Source organism: Rattus norvegicus, chromosome 13 (assembly GCF_036323735.1).
Source record: "Rattus norvegicus strain BN/NHsdMcwi chromosome 13, GRCr8, whole genome shotgun sequence".
NCBI lineage: Eukaryota > Metazoa > Chordata > Mammalia > Rodentia > Muridae > Rattus > Rattus norvegicus.
Genome location: NC_086031.1, coordinates 102,435,898 through 102,450,598, shown reverse-complemented (window position 1 = coordinate 102,450,598; position 14,701 = coordinate 102,435,898). Strand labels below are relative to the sequence as shown.

Here is a 14,701-nt window from a genome sequence, read left to right as displayed (position 1 = left end):
AATAACTGGTATGAAATCTTTGCTCTGGCTAGGAAAAAACTTCATTCCAAAGAAATGTAGAAGCATTAATCTTTGGCATCATAGGCATAGGCAAAGACAAAGGGGGTGTGAAAGATGCTGGGTAAGGGATATCCCCTTTCCTCCCCACTCCATGTGATAGCATCCTTGTCCAGGCAAGATAAACAAGGAGGGTTAAACTGATTATGGGTATACCGCAGGCTGTAGCATCATTCAACTGAGATGTTTTCTAAATCAGTGAGAGCTAGTCCTGACATGTAGAATTTTACCACACCAGTCTCTGTCTTTCTTGACAAGATATGAAAAAAATCCCATTGAAAACAGTAAATGAGGGACAAGGAACGTCTCAGTGGCTAGACGTTCTTGTAGCAAGTCATGTAATCTGAATTCAGATTTCCAGAATCATGCACAGGGCTAGTGGTGCACATCTGTGATCCTACCACTCGTATTCGGAGCTGGAAAAGGCAAAGAATTCCTAGAGGCCATAGACAAACTAGTGTGGAGTAGGCTGAAATGGTTGAAACAAGAGAGAGCCTGCCTCAGAACAAGGTCAAAAACAAGAATGGACAGCTAATGTCCACTGACTTCTGTACAGAGCTTCCTACACTCCAACACACACACACACACACACACACACACACATACACACACAAATACTTAAGAAATAAATAAGGTGAACTCATGCATACAAACATTACTTAGGGCTATTATGGCTGTAATAAGATGCCGTGGTACAATAAAATGCCAAGGCAACTTGGAGATGAAAGAATTTTTTCTGTTTACACTTCCACACTACTGTTCATTATCAAAGGAAGTCAGGACAAGAGCCCAAATGTGGCAGAAACCTAGATGCAGGAGCTGACACAGAGACCACAGAGGGATGCTGCTTACTTGCTTGCTCTCCATGGTTTGTTCAGCCTGCTTTCTTATAAAACCCAGGACCTCCTGCTGAGGGGTAGCCCCTCTCACATGGATCTGGGCCCTCCCACATCAATCACCAATTAAGAAAGTGTCAGATCTTCTGGAGGCATTTCCTCAGTTAAGGTTCCCTCACCATCCCCACTGAGTAGCTATGTCACCATGTTGACTTAAGTCTACCCAGAATAACAGCCCCCTTGTTAACCTGACATACAAACAGCACTATTAATCCATAAGCTATCCTTTTTCATCGATCTTCAAGATCTCACATTGAAAACACAAATAATGGGCTGGAGAGATGGCTCAGAGGTTAAGAGAACTGACTGCTCTTCCAGAGGTCCTGAGTTCAATTTCTGCAACCATACAGTGGCTCACAGCCATCTTTAATGGGGTCTGATGCCCTCTTCTGGTGTGTCTGAACAGAGCTACAGTGTATTCTTGTAAATAAATAAATAAACGTTAAAAAGGGGGTCTTCCCACTTCCAATTAAACACACACACACACACACACACACACACACACAAATAATTTGAAAGGTCCCACAGTCTTTACAAATTTAAATACATTAGAATTTCAATCTCTTAAATATCCATTCTCTTAAGAACCCAAAAAATCTCTTTTTAAAGCTCAAAAATTTCTCGTGTGTGCTCCTGTAAAAATCAAAATTAAGTTTGATTTTCTTACTTCAAGGAGAAAGAGCCTGGGGGAAAACAAAAGCAAAAAGTCTCCAACACTGTAAGTAACTCCATGTCCAGTATCTGGGATACACTCGTGATCTTCTGGACTTCTCCAAAGCACTTGGGTAACTTCTCTGGCTGTGCTCTCTGCACAGAGCAAAGAGCTTGTCTCCAAAGCCCAGGCTGGATCCACTCCACACTCGCTGCTCTCCTTGGCAATTATTTCATGAATGGACAACATACCAAAAATGTTGGGGCCTCTTGCTACAACTGGGCTTCACTTTCACCACACCAGTAGCCTCCTCTGGGCTCTCTTCATGTACCCAAACCCTCCACACAAGGTCAGTCCTTAACTGTTCTCCATGACTTGTCCATGCCTTTCAAACCAGCACTACATGGGTAACTCTTACACTACCAGTTCTCCTACCAAAAAGTCTGTATTAGTCAGTGTACTCTAGAGGAATGGAAATTATAGAATGAATAATAATATATAGTATAATATATTATCATTATATGTTATTCATTTTATGAGCTATGCTTCTGTATCTATATATTCATTCTATAAGCTCTGTTCCTATACATAACATAGTAATATATATTATAACATTAATATATATCATGTGCAGTAATATATAAAATATATATAGTCTGTTGTTTGGCTTATCCAATGGCTGTTTACCAGCTAAACAGCTAAGAATCCAGTACTTGTTCAGTCCATGGGGTTGGATGTCCCAGCTGGTGTTCAGTATGTGCTGGAATCCACCCCCCCAAAAAAATAGCCTCTAATGACAGTGAGGGAATGAACTTGCTATCAAGAGTAAGCAGGAAAGAGAACAAGGTTTCTCTTTCCATGATCTTTTTGGAAGCTTTCAGGAGAAGGTGTGGCCTAGGTTGAAGGTGAATCTTTCTACCACAAAAGATCAGGATTAGAAAAGGGTTTTCTTGCCTTTAGTGATTTAATTAAGAAAACCTCCCTCACAGCCATTTAGATTTTAATGAATTCCAGATGTAATCTAGCTGACAATCAGAAATCGCCATGACACCCATACTCTCTCAACTACATTCTAAGCTGGAATTCTTCAGGATTCAACTCCAGCGGAATCATGGCCGTAAGACAGAAGCAGTTTACCTGTAGGAAACCCTAAGATAGATTTTGTCCTACTCTGTTGTTGAGAGAATGCTTTCTGAGTACTAATCACAGTCTATATGATGTTTTGTAAAGCAGATATAGAAAAATGCACAGCAGTCTTTCAGATGTCCTATCTGTGTAAAGTCCTTGTCCCTTGAGACTCTCGTGTGCCAAGCTAATGGCTTTACAGTTTCAGACTCCGCAACACTCATAATTTCTAAAAGCAATTCTGAAGTCAGTTTTTAAGTATTAACATCTACTTTATATGGGAATTTTGAAATAGCACATTCCAATCTAGGTGGCATTGACAAAATTTTCTTAAAGAAAATTTTCATGAATGATTTTGATCACCCACCCCATATTATAGAGTTCCTGACAGGAAAATACTAATGAATGAATGGTAAGTCAGGCCTAAGCAAACGTGGCAGATATAAATAAGGTGATGTTTACCAGTTGCTGTGAAGATGAAAATGTGGTGTAATCTCCACGGTACTTTAAGTGAATCGACCCTATCCTACTGGGGCCCACACTTTATTAGATGGCCTCTGCTTACCTGTTTGTAAGTGACACGTTGTACAATCGGAAATCTTGCATTCTTCCAACAAACAGCTCTGAACCTGAAAAATATGTCCAGATGAAGCCCCAGGATCCAAGCAGGCATACAGGTTATTCACCCGATTCTCTTCTCAGACTACAGAGCTTTAAACTATGTCCCTGCTGGCACCCCTGGAATTCTCAAAGACTTGAGTCTGTTTTCTAAGTCGTCACTGTTAGCAGTGATCCTATTCATCTCTGTAGCGACTGCAAGGCTGTGAAGCCAACAAAAATCCTTTAGCAGATGATTTCCAGGCTCGACATGTAGCTACACTTCCCTGAGATCCTCTTTAATTTACAAACTTATAAATCTATGGTTTCCCGAGCCTTAAGCTTGGTTGTCAACTGCTTTCAACAGCAATTTTCAGAATATTTGTTCTGCCAGTGGAAAAGCGTCTGTTCACACATCCCACTCGTTTTGGTTCAAACTGCAGAATGTGGATTCTAACTAAAACAAATGCTGTCCAGAAAAATCTCAAAACCCCATCACAGATGGATGAAAGGTGTTCTCTGCCCGTGGATAGTGTGTCACCTATATATGACATCAGAGTGCAAACTCAGTCTAAATATCATCAGCCCTGCTAAGGATTCTTCTAAGGTCATCAGGTTCAAAGACCATAGCGCCACCAGTGGTCCCTTCAACCGTAGGTGAATATCAGCCTTCACAGACACACAACTATTTGTTTATTTACTAAACACTTAGGATTTGTGAGAGCAGAAAAACTCAAGAGAGTTGGAACCACAAGAAAGGGAAAGAAAAAGAAGAGGAGGGGGCAACAGCCCAGGTAAAAGCCTGCCAGGGAAGCCACACAGGCTGAGTTAGAGCCTCACTTGGAAACCACAGTAAAATCTTCTAGCAGTGGCCTGCACCTGCACCCCAGCACCCATACCTGGGGCAACCAGCCTCGGAAATGCAGCCAAAACACAAGGAAAGAGCTGCCTGACCAAGGGGAACAAGGAAACAAACAAAACCCACAAAATAAGCTGTCCTCTGGCCTCCACATATTCCTCTTTCCCATGCATGCACTCTGTCACACACACACATCAGAACCAATCTCTCTCTCTCTCTCTCTCTCTCTCTCTCTCTCTCTCTCTCAGACACACACACACATATGTGAAGAGAGAGTAGGGAGGAGGGAAGGGGAAGGGGAAGGGGAAGGGGAAGGGGAAGGGGAAGGGAAGGGAAGGGAAGGGAAGGGAAGGGAAGGGAAGGGAAGGGAAGGGAAGGGAAGGAAAGGGAAGGGAAGAAGCAAAATGAAATACAGTAACAGATCGAATCTGAAATGTCCCCAGCTGATGGTGCTAGTTTAAGTGAATGGACCTTTGCCTGCTAGAGCCCACCTAGAGCAGCCATGACGGGGCTTTTCAAGCTTCCCGGCCTCCATTCTTTCCTGGCTCTGCTTCCCAGTCCACACTGAAGTGAGCAGCCTCCTGCACACATCCTCACCATAGGCAGAGCTGCTGTCCCATGCCTTCCCTCCCTCCCAGGAAAGACTAAAACAATGAACCCCTGAATCTTTCTCCTTTCAGTTAGCTCTGCCTGGGACTGTGCTCAGGACAACACAAAGGTAACCAATACAACCCCCACTTTGAAAACTTTGTTCTGTATTTAATAAAAAAAGAAAAAAATCCAAGCTGGAGTTTGGATCCTATCACAAATGGGATAGGATCTAATATATAATGTCAATTCATTAATTGAATGTTTATTGGAAAGTTAAATGCTAAGCACGGACTAATGCCATTTTTCCAAACATTCAGTTTCCTAAGTAGTCATTTATTTATTTATTTATTTATTTATTTATTTATTTATTTTGCTACTATTCCATGGAAGACATTTGGAGGAAACTGGAAACTGGTCAGAGGAAGGATGCTAAGTGAATGAAAAATGAACAGTGGAGACTGAAGGGGTGACTCAGTGGTAAAGTCCACCACCCGAGCTTCCAGAGGACCCGGGTTCAATTCCCAGCACCTGCATGCCAGCCCACAACTATCTGTAACTCTAGTTCCGGGGGATCAGATGCCCTTTTCTGGCCCCTGTGGAGATCAGGCATATACACGGATCGATCATAGACATGTATATAGAGACAGAACACTAATACAAAGAAATAACTTAATGGTGGGTGGTATAATCCATAATGACCTCTCGTGTACATCCAAGAAAATCAAGAGGCATTCTGAATCGATCATAAGGTCAGGAGGGGGTTTCTGAGGAAAGCAGGGAGATCTTAAATGTCTATGCCTGAGTCCGTGTATCCACACTCGGAGTGCTACACCTATGCTGTTCATTTGAGGCCATAGCTCAGAGGCGGTGACCACTTGCTCAGCAAGCACAGGGCCTAGAGCTCAATCCCAGTGCCAGTAAGAATAAAAGCAAAGCAAACAAGCAAACTATACTGTTTATGTCCAATGGTTGTATTTAAATGGTGCAGTCGAGAAAATGGTTGAGTATACTCTATATATGAGTATTTATTCAGGACGAGAAGGATTTTTAACTGATCAATGGAGATAACCTTTTTTAAGCTGCTCTTGACTACAATCTTTAAAACAGCAATAGAAATGTAGACTATGACAGAAAGGCAAAAGGAAGAATATTCTGGATTTCAGATAAAAGGAAGTGGGAGGGGTGCGTGTGGGTTCCTCTGAGTCACGGGTTCTTGTGTGATATTTGGGAGGAAGACAAAGTGAGCTGCGGACATCATTTCTCATGGTATCAACTTTATTTCAGAGGAAAGAGGTCACACTATCTGCCAGAGAACAAGGGAAGGTGGATTACCTTCCATCAATTCTCTTACTCATCTCCTTCCCCACAGAGGTCTCCACACAACCTTCCTACTCATACCACAGCCTCGAAGATGAAATTCCGAAGGCTCTTTAAGCACTCATCACTGTCAACACTTAGACCCTGTACTCCATATTGCCTTTATTTCCAGCACTCCTTCCTTACCAAGACATCTCAGCTGGGAAATACTCCAAGGCCACCACAGAGCCACAAGCTTCTTCCCCGCTTTGCTGTGTTCCTTTTACCATGTTAAAAATACCTATGTACTTCTCTGTCTGTCCTACCAAACTGGAAACATATTAAATAAACTTTACCAATTATTCAATGATATTCGACGATGCAGGAAATCAAAGAAAAGGAATGAGAGGAGTGAGGGAGATGGTGCTGATGTAAATTTAGGGAGCCGAATGAGCATGGACTTGGGTTTCCATGAGAATGGGCGAGAGGGGTGACTGACAGTTGTAGCTTCTCCATGATGTATTTTCATGGTCACTACGTTGTGGCACATACATGCCAGGTGAGTGCACATCCCATTATCTTCAAGTGTTGCGTGATTGGCAGTGTCTAGCACTGATGGTTTCCAGACAGAGCACATCTATCTAACCAAGGGGACTATGAGCTGAAGGTTCCCATACAAAGGAACAGAGATGATCAGTACACGTAGGTAGAGATATGAGAAAGTGGATCCCAGAACAAAGGATAATCTAGGGGGATGAGAGATGCCAAGGAATTCACTGTGTACTTGAGACCATTGAACTGTGTGTAGGGGACCAGAAAGCAAGGTATTTGAGAAATCAAGACAATAGAAATGATGATTGAACTCACTGAAGTCTTTTCTAGAGGCACATAAAAATGTTCCCACTGTTCGCTTGGGCAATTTGCTTACAAATGATGCCATGGTACAGTTTTTACAGTCAAAGCCTGGTTGTTCATCAGGCAGGGCTTTGTTCTGGACAGAATTGTGTCCCCAGAAAGATACAAGTCCTCACATTTGAGAATGTTACTCCATTTACATGTAGTGTCTTTGCAGATGAAATCGGGAAAAGCAATCAGTAAAGAAGGCCCATCTTGAAGGAGAAGCCATTTATAAGGTGAAGAAACAATCCAGACACACGGGACAGAAAAAAAAAATCATGTGAGGAGAACATGATAAGGCAGTGCTGAAACCATGAATGAGTGCAAGAAAGGCTCAAGGAAGTCGTCCCTGGTTCTGGAATTAAACAAAGTCCTGTGCAAACGTGGTGTTGTTCTTTCAGGGTACTCAAAGAAAACCAACTTTTATTGTTGAAGTCACCCATTGCTGTTAATGCAACTTCATGCAGCCACATGAAGTTGGTAAAATCATACAAGTTAGCAGAGAAACCTAACCCTAATTTGTATAATGTGCTGTCCATGAGACTTGTTTCTTCTGCATGAAATACTGTGCACAATGTCTATATAGCAGTTTAGAGGGGAAACTTTTGTCTCGAGAAATTACACCAGAACAAACGGTGGATGTGGTGGATTGAATGAAAATGCCTTCCGTAGGCTCACACATCAGACACTTGTTCCAGAGTCTGTGACACCGTTTGAGGAGATACTGGAGCCTTTAGAAGATGCAGCTTGCCAGAGGAGGTATGTCATTGGGGATGGGCTTTGGTTTTATAGCCTGACCTCACTTCCTGTTTTCACTATTTACTTCCTCTTTGTGGCTGAGATGTGGTCTCTCAGCTTCTGGTTCCTTCGACTTGAACCTGTACCTCCCTGCCATGATGGACCCTTCGCTCTCTGAAATCTCATGCCAAAGTAAACAGTTTTGTTTATAAATTAGCCTTGATCCAATTGCTTCATCACAGCAACAGAAAAGTAGCAGACACAGTGGGCGACCCTCCATGATTTGGAACAGTATGCTGCCACTGAGACATGACCTAGATAGCAGATGCTTGCATCTTGTCAGAGACTTTGCTGTGGTTTGGAATGCCTGGTTGATCTCATTTATTTTCATCCACAAATATTTATTCAGATCCTAATGTGTACCAGTCAGTTTTGTTGCAGCCAAATATATACCACTCGACCAAAAGATGAAGTCAAGGAAATACACCCTTGCTTTTATAGAACTCATGTTTAAATAGATACATAGATGTAATAAACAAGAATTATATATAAACATAATAAGTACTGTTGATAATAGAAAACTTAGAGTAGGGGTGAGAACCAGGCTAAATTATTCTGGGGTGATGCGTTCGAAAGGAGAGACTTCATTAGGAATGGAGCAGCAGTGGGGAGGGAGGTTAACTCGTCTGGACATCTAGGAGTAGCATGTTCCAAGAGGGCAACAAAGGGTGAAAAGGCTCGTAGAGCTATGCATGTCAGAAGGATGACAAGGAGACAGCATCCCGGCTCAGAGTTAGGGAGGGAGGAGGGATTCAGAAGGTTGAGCGAGACTAGTTAACAGGCTGGCAAGATGGATCTATGCAGTGTTAAAAGCTTTATAGCATGTTTTAAGGATCTGGGTTTTATTCTGAATGAAATGAGAGGCCTCCGGGGGGTTGGGAGCAGGTGAGTGGCAGGATCTCAGGTTCATTCAAAGGTGTTGAGATTTGGAAGTCAGGGAAACATGTTCAGACACAGAGGAGGCTACTGTAGTCACCCAAGAGGAAAGATGGCAGGCAGAGAGGGTGCTGGGAGTGGAGGCTTCCTCCTCGGCAAGGCTGATAAATTAGAATCCACTTCCTATATCTTAATAATAGTTAAAGGCAAGCTCTGCTGCAAAGGGACAATGAAATCCATTTTATCATCTATAAAATAAAAGGGCTGGGTTTTATAACCTTTAAAAATCATTTGAGTTTTACACTTTGGAGTCTGTGATAGGACAGTCATCGCTGGTGCCTCGGAATTCATAGTGGGGCATTTTGTGAAAGAATTAGAGAAAGTTTTGCAAAGACACAAAGTGAACATATATTACCCATCTCAAGAGGAGGCGTTATGACCGTGAGAGAGGAGGTCACACAAGAGGTCAAGGGCATCGACACAGGAATAGACTTTAAAAATCCCTTTGGTAATTGACAATTTTTAGCAGATACTCATAGGAGAAAAACATGCCTTAAAGAACTCTCTCTTTGAAAAATATCTGTACGGGAAAAATAGGTCCAAATTATATAAATTGGCCAAGGACAGAGACCAAGGAAATATCCCATAGCTGCTCAGGAGAAAATAAAGACAGAAAGAAATTCTTCATTGTGAGTGAGAGGTTAAAGAAATAAACAAACATACAAGATGGGGTGAAAGCCATGTTATGGCTGAGGGGAGCTCAGTAGCAACAGTGCAGGAGTCAAGTGTCACATAACACAACTATGTGTGACCACTGCTCAATGGTAACAGTGCAGGAGGCACAGTTATGAGGGACCACAAGCACCACTCAGGGGCAGAGCCAGGAGTTTGTAGGATGTTAGCCTAGTTCATGGCTCAGTGAGAGACTCTACCTCACAGGGAATGCAGTCATGTGGTAGATCAGAACAATTGTTGTCCTCCTTGGGGCTCTGTATGTGCAGGTACCTGCACCCCTACCCAAGCATGTAAAACAAATGCTCACATGTCTACACATGAATATGTTTGCAAAGGTGCTGAATAATAAGTTCAAAGCACAAATCTTAAAGAAGACGATAAATAGCCTCTATTTCTTGGACAGCATACTCTTCTATTTTGAAAAATCCCAAAGAGCATACAGTGAAGCGACTCTATAATTACTATACAAAGCCAGCATGCCAGTTCAATAGATAAAACTTTAATTTCTGTAGATGCATCCATGTAAGTGAGATAATTTTAGTCTGTTTATAAAGGCAAATAAAACATGAAATAAAACATGAAGCTAACAGTCTAACATAACAGCATCTGTGAGGAAAAGCTGCAAGATGTGGCTAAAAAAAATATCAAAATGCAATCAGGGATGTTGAGTGTGGTGATATAAGTAAGAGCAGCCCCCGTGGGTTCATGTACTTGCATAGTTAATCATCAGGGGGTGGCATTACTTGAGAGAGATTGCATGATCCTGTTGGAGTGGCTGTGGCCTTGTTGCGAAGAACTCTCGGCTGCATCTCCAGCACCATGCCTCCTTCTGTGCTCATATGCTTCTCTCTATGATAACAATGGACCAGATCTCTGCACCTGTAAACCAGCCTCAATGAAATGCCTTCTGAGAGTAACTGTGGTCCTGGTGTCTCTTCACAGCGGTAGAACAGTGCCTAAGACAGAGTCACAGTGGAAATTCTTTCTGTCCTGACGTTAGTGCTTGGATTGTACTCCCAACAACTGCCAAGCCAATGTTTTCAGAACTTGGGAAAATAAACCAGATTTCAAGTCACATATGGAGGCTTTGTAGTTAAATGCATAACTATTTGTAAAAAATAGTTATTTCTGGATGGAATTAATTCTATCGAATTTTTTTCTCTGAAACTTACAGACCTGTAGACAAGAGCAGCAGAATGAATACAATCAGAAGAAAATCCAGTTAGAACACCTCTAGAAGGATCAGAAATGATACTGGTGCCTTACAGAAGCCATTCTCAGAAACCTACCATGCATATCCCAAAGAGTCCCCACTTTGAGTCCTGGATGGATAATCTATTCTCCTAGTAAGAGAAACCCTTTCCAGAGGATGCTGGTTGAAATCACTAAGTACCAACTGCTTAAGACTGCAGTGTCCCTGGCAGTTTTAACAGTTACAAAAGAAACAAAGTCATGTAAATAACATAGGAGATGATAAAAATCACAGGAATCTTTTAAAGCATTAGTATTTGATAAGAGGTCTTTGAAATGATTATAAGTTTGACAATTATACATTGAATAAGGGGAAACACATTACAAAAATCAGAAGTGAAAGATATTATTCCTGATATCATACAGGTAATAAAGCCTATAAATAAAGCTTTCACTAAAACTAGATACTTGTGATCAACTAGATACTCTTGGAGAGACATTAAGTACTGAAGCCAAATCAAGAGGGATGGCAACATGAGTAGGTACAGAGGGAAGAAGGAGACAGGAGTAAGGTTTAAAAACCTCACAAAGAAAGCGCTGGGACTCAAGACTTCCTTGGAAAATTCTGCTGAGCATTTCAAAGACCAACAACAACTCTCTGAAGCGTTCTTCAAAAGCCTGAAGAGAAACAGTCTCCAAATCCGTTTTGTGAAACCAATGGGACCCCATTGCCCAAAGCAGCACAGACATCAATCACAAGGCAGCTCTACAGAGACGGTGAAAAAAACCTCCAAAAGTTCTAATGCTGTAAATTGGTATGATAAAGACGAAGGTACGCCATGGGAAAATGTAGACATATTTTAAGGGTGAAAAGTGGGTTTGGCATAGAGAACTAAGTCACACATGAAATTAAGGCAGCAATGGGTGGATGCGACATCTGACTCTCCATCAAATAATTGCCCAACTCTAACTCTGGCTCAAGATTATAAAACTAATCCAAGCGCTTAGAAAGAAAATATTTTCTGATAGTTAATCAACTCTAAAATGTCAGCAGGCCACATCATAATTAATGGTGAATGGCTAAATCTTTCTGTATAGCTACAACATACAACATACATACACACACACACACACATATATGTATATATATATATATACACATATATATTTTAACTATGTCATTCTACATTCATGGTGGTATTAGTCTTCCCCACTGGAAAAGTAAGAGTGCCTCACATATATAGAACAATTCTAAGAAACTCATTTAAATATTTTATAGAAAATAACACGACTCAATTCACAAGATGAGAAATCAATATGTAAAAATGAAGTATGTTATCTACCTAGTACGGGTGATATCTGGAAATCAAATGAGACGAACTGTGTTTTTACAAAGTAGCAAAGCAAGTTAAATTGAAAAATAATAATCTTCTGAATGGTGCTGGAACTGTTAAATTATGTTTCAAATATTGAAGCACCTTAACCTCCATCATCTACCACGTGCATCAGCGCAGCTGGATGAAGACAGCAAGGTTAATTTCTAAGCTACAACACATTTACAATAAATCATAGGGAAATGATGTAGCCTTCGTGTAGGCAAAGGTTTTCTTACATATAACAACAATGGAATGATCAGACACAGAGAGATATAGTTGTAACATTAGATTTCCTTAACAGATTTCCTGAGAAATTCTCGTGAACTGATGAAAGATTTACTTAGAAGCCAGGTGGAAGATTAAGGATTCTGGATGTCCTATAGACATGAAATGTCTACAGTGCCCAGGCTCAAAAAAGAAAGGAGAGAAATGGCAGAATAAATGGGCACCCATCAGGATAATATATTAGAACGTTGAGTAATGTTAAGCATTTTGTGAACATTATTATTATTATTATTATTATTATTAATTATTATTATGTGCTGATATTTATAACAGTAGTAATTTCAGTCTTCCTGGAGACAGTGTTTCCAGGTTTTGTTGCTCCCTCAGTCTGTAGGTGAAGCATACCCATAAGAAGGAAGTGGTGAAATGTCTTAAGTTGTATCAGGGTAAGACTGAGAGGTACAGACCCAGTGTCAGTGTAACCATCAGTGAAAATGTCAGATGTCAACACCCTAGCTGTCATGTTTTAAAAGTTCACACACAAACAACAAAACCTTAAGCAGCCAGCAATAAATACTAAATTTCTTATGAAGACACCATGATGGTCTTTTTTAATAGGAAAATTGGAAGGCTTTCCATCAAACAATAGCAGTCTGAAGACACTTGGTCTATCTATTCTTTTCAATGCTGTACACAAATTCTTAGCTGGGTTTGAGAGCTCACACCTATGACCCTGGAACTAGGGGAGTGGAAGCAGGAAGATTATTATGAATTTATGACCTACCTGGGCTGTACAATAAGTTACAGGAAAGCTTTGATTAAAGAACAAGACCTTGTCTCAAAATTTTAAATTAAAATTCCAATTCCACATTCCATAATTATAAGAAACTCAAAAGTTAAAGAAGTAAAAATGCAACAAGTGTGTTATTCCTCTTACATGGTTTTCTATATAGAAAAGCCACAAGTCTAGAACCAAAATACTAGAACTAATGAAAGTTTTAAAATGGGAATGGCAATAAGAATGACGTACAAGGGTTGGAGTGCTCAGCGGTTAAGAGCACTGATTACTCTTCCAGAGGTCCTGAGTTCAAATCCCACAACCACATGGTGGCCCACAACCATCTGTAATGGGATCCAATGCCCTCTTCTGGTGTGTCTGAAGACAGCTACAGCGTACCTATATATAATAAATAAATCTTTTTTTAAAAAATGGCATACAAAACCCCCTAATATGTTCTTATTTAAGGAAAATATAATAGGAACTGTGGTGTGAAGAATACTTTTTATGAAGAAATTAAAACATTAAATCACATGGGGATAAACAAAATACATTAATTGCTTTTATGCAGAAATCTACCAAAACACACCGAAGAAGACCTAATTAAGGGACTGGAAATACAGTCAAAGGTTAACAGCATGTGCTGATTTGTAAGGAGCCTAGGTCTGTTCCCAGCATTCATGTTGGTTGGCTTATAATATCCTTTAAACCCAGACCCAGGAAATCCCACTACTGACCTCCCCAGGAATTGCGCGCACACACACACACACACACACACACACACACACACACACACGCATGCACAAATAAAAACAAATAATTTTTCAAAAGGATACCTAAATAGAATCATATACCATGGTAAAAGATGCAGATATTCAATATAATAACAACATAAGTCCTTCATATACTTTAATATAATTTGAATTATATTTTAATAAAATTCCCATTAGATAATTATTATGAAAGGGGATCCTAAAGTGCATTTGGAGAAATGGAATCTAAGAACTGTTGTTTGAAGAATACTGATAAGAAAGATCAGAACAAGAACAAACTCTGAGACATCAATATACAATCAAATGCTACCACTTTTGACAAGAAGTTGATTAATTTGACCTCTGAAACAAACAGGAAGTACACAACTGTAAAACTAGAGTGGCAGATCAAGGTGACTTAACAATCAAGAAGAAATTCATGGATATTCAACAACAAAAAAAAAATCAAAGGGACAAACATGTACCAATAAAATCACTTTAAGTTCAATCTTTATATCACACATAGCCCAGAAATTAACATTATGGGAAAATAAAACAGTAGATGATACTTATTTTGCCATGATATGAAAGAGTTTCTTTTAAAAGATACAGATATATGACATAGTAGCTAGTCCAGAGCGAGCCAAGATGGCGAGGAGATGCAGCGGTTCTCTCCAGCTGTTCCACAGCTGGGAATTGAAACCAGCTAGGAAAACAGCTTCTTAGCGGTGACTGGGAAATTGTTGTAATGGACTGAGACTTGGAGAGAACCAGAGACGCTGCTATTAGAGAAAGACTTAAGAAATAAGGCATTAGGCAGGAGTGAGGGGTGGCTCAGATCCTGCCAAAGGGGAGGGGTGCATGCCGGGGTGCTTGCTGGTGAGAGTGGGGAAAGAGGGAAAGATGCAGTCAGCAAAACTGCGGAGACCAGTAAGACAACAGCAAGGCGGGCTGCTTTAGTCTGACCTTGGGACTGCACAGCATGCTGGCATGTAAAAAG

The 14,701-nt window shown here is 40.6% G+C and overlaps 1 protein-coding gene and 1 long non-coding RNA gene across 4 annotated transcripts in view; one reads left to right on the top strand and one right to left on the bottom strand.

Moving 5' to 3' along the window:
* The window catches only part of Ush2a (usherin), a 666,448-nt gene that overhangs the window by 584,632 nt on the left and 67,115 nt on the right, over positions 1-14,701 (bottom strand). Inside the window, exon 4 of the mRNA NM_001302219.1 lies at positions 3,296-3,359. Coding sequence (NP_001289148.1) covers positions 3,296-3,359 — 64 coding nt within the window. The remainder of the gene's footprint in view (positions 1-3,295; positions 3,360-14,701) is intronic.
* Positions 2,682-7,352, top strand: LOC120096344 (uncharacterized). Of its 3 annotated transcripts, XR_005492731.1 has the most exons (3): positions 3,158-3,984; positions 4,867-4,904; positions 7,146-7,352. It is a non-coding gene; the product is annotated as an uncharacterized LOC120096344 (long non-coding RNA). The 3 variants fall into 3 exon arrangements; XR_005492732.2 differs by lacking the exons at positions 3,158-3,984; positions 4,867-4,904 and adding an exon at positions 2,682-3,142; XR_005492734.1 differs by lacking the exon at positions 4,867-4,904.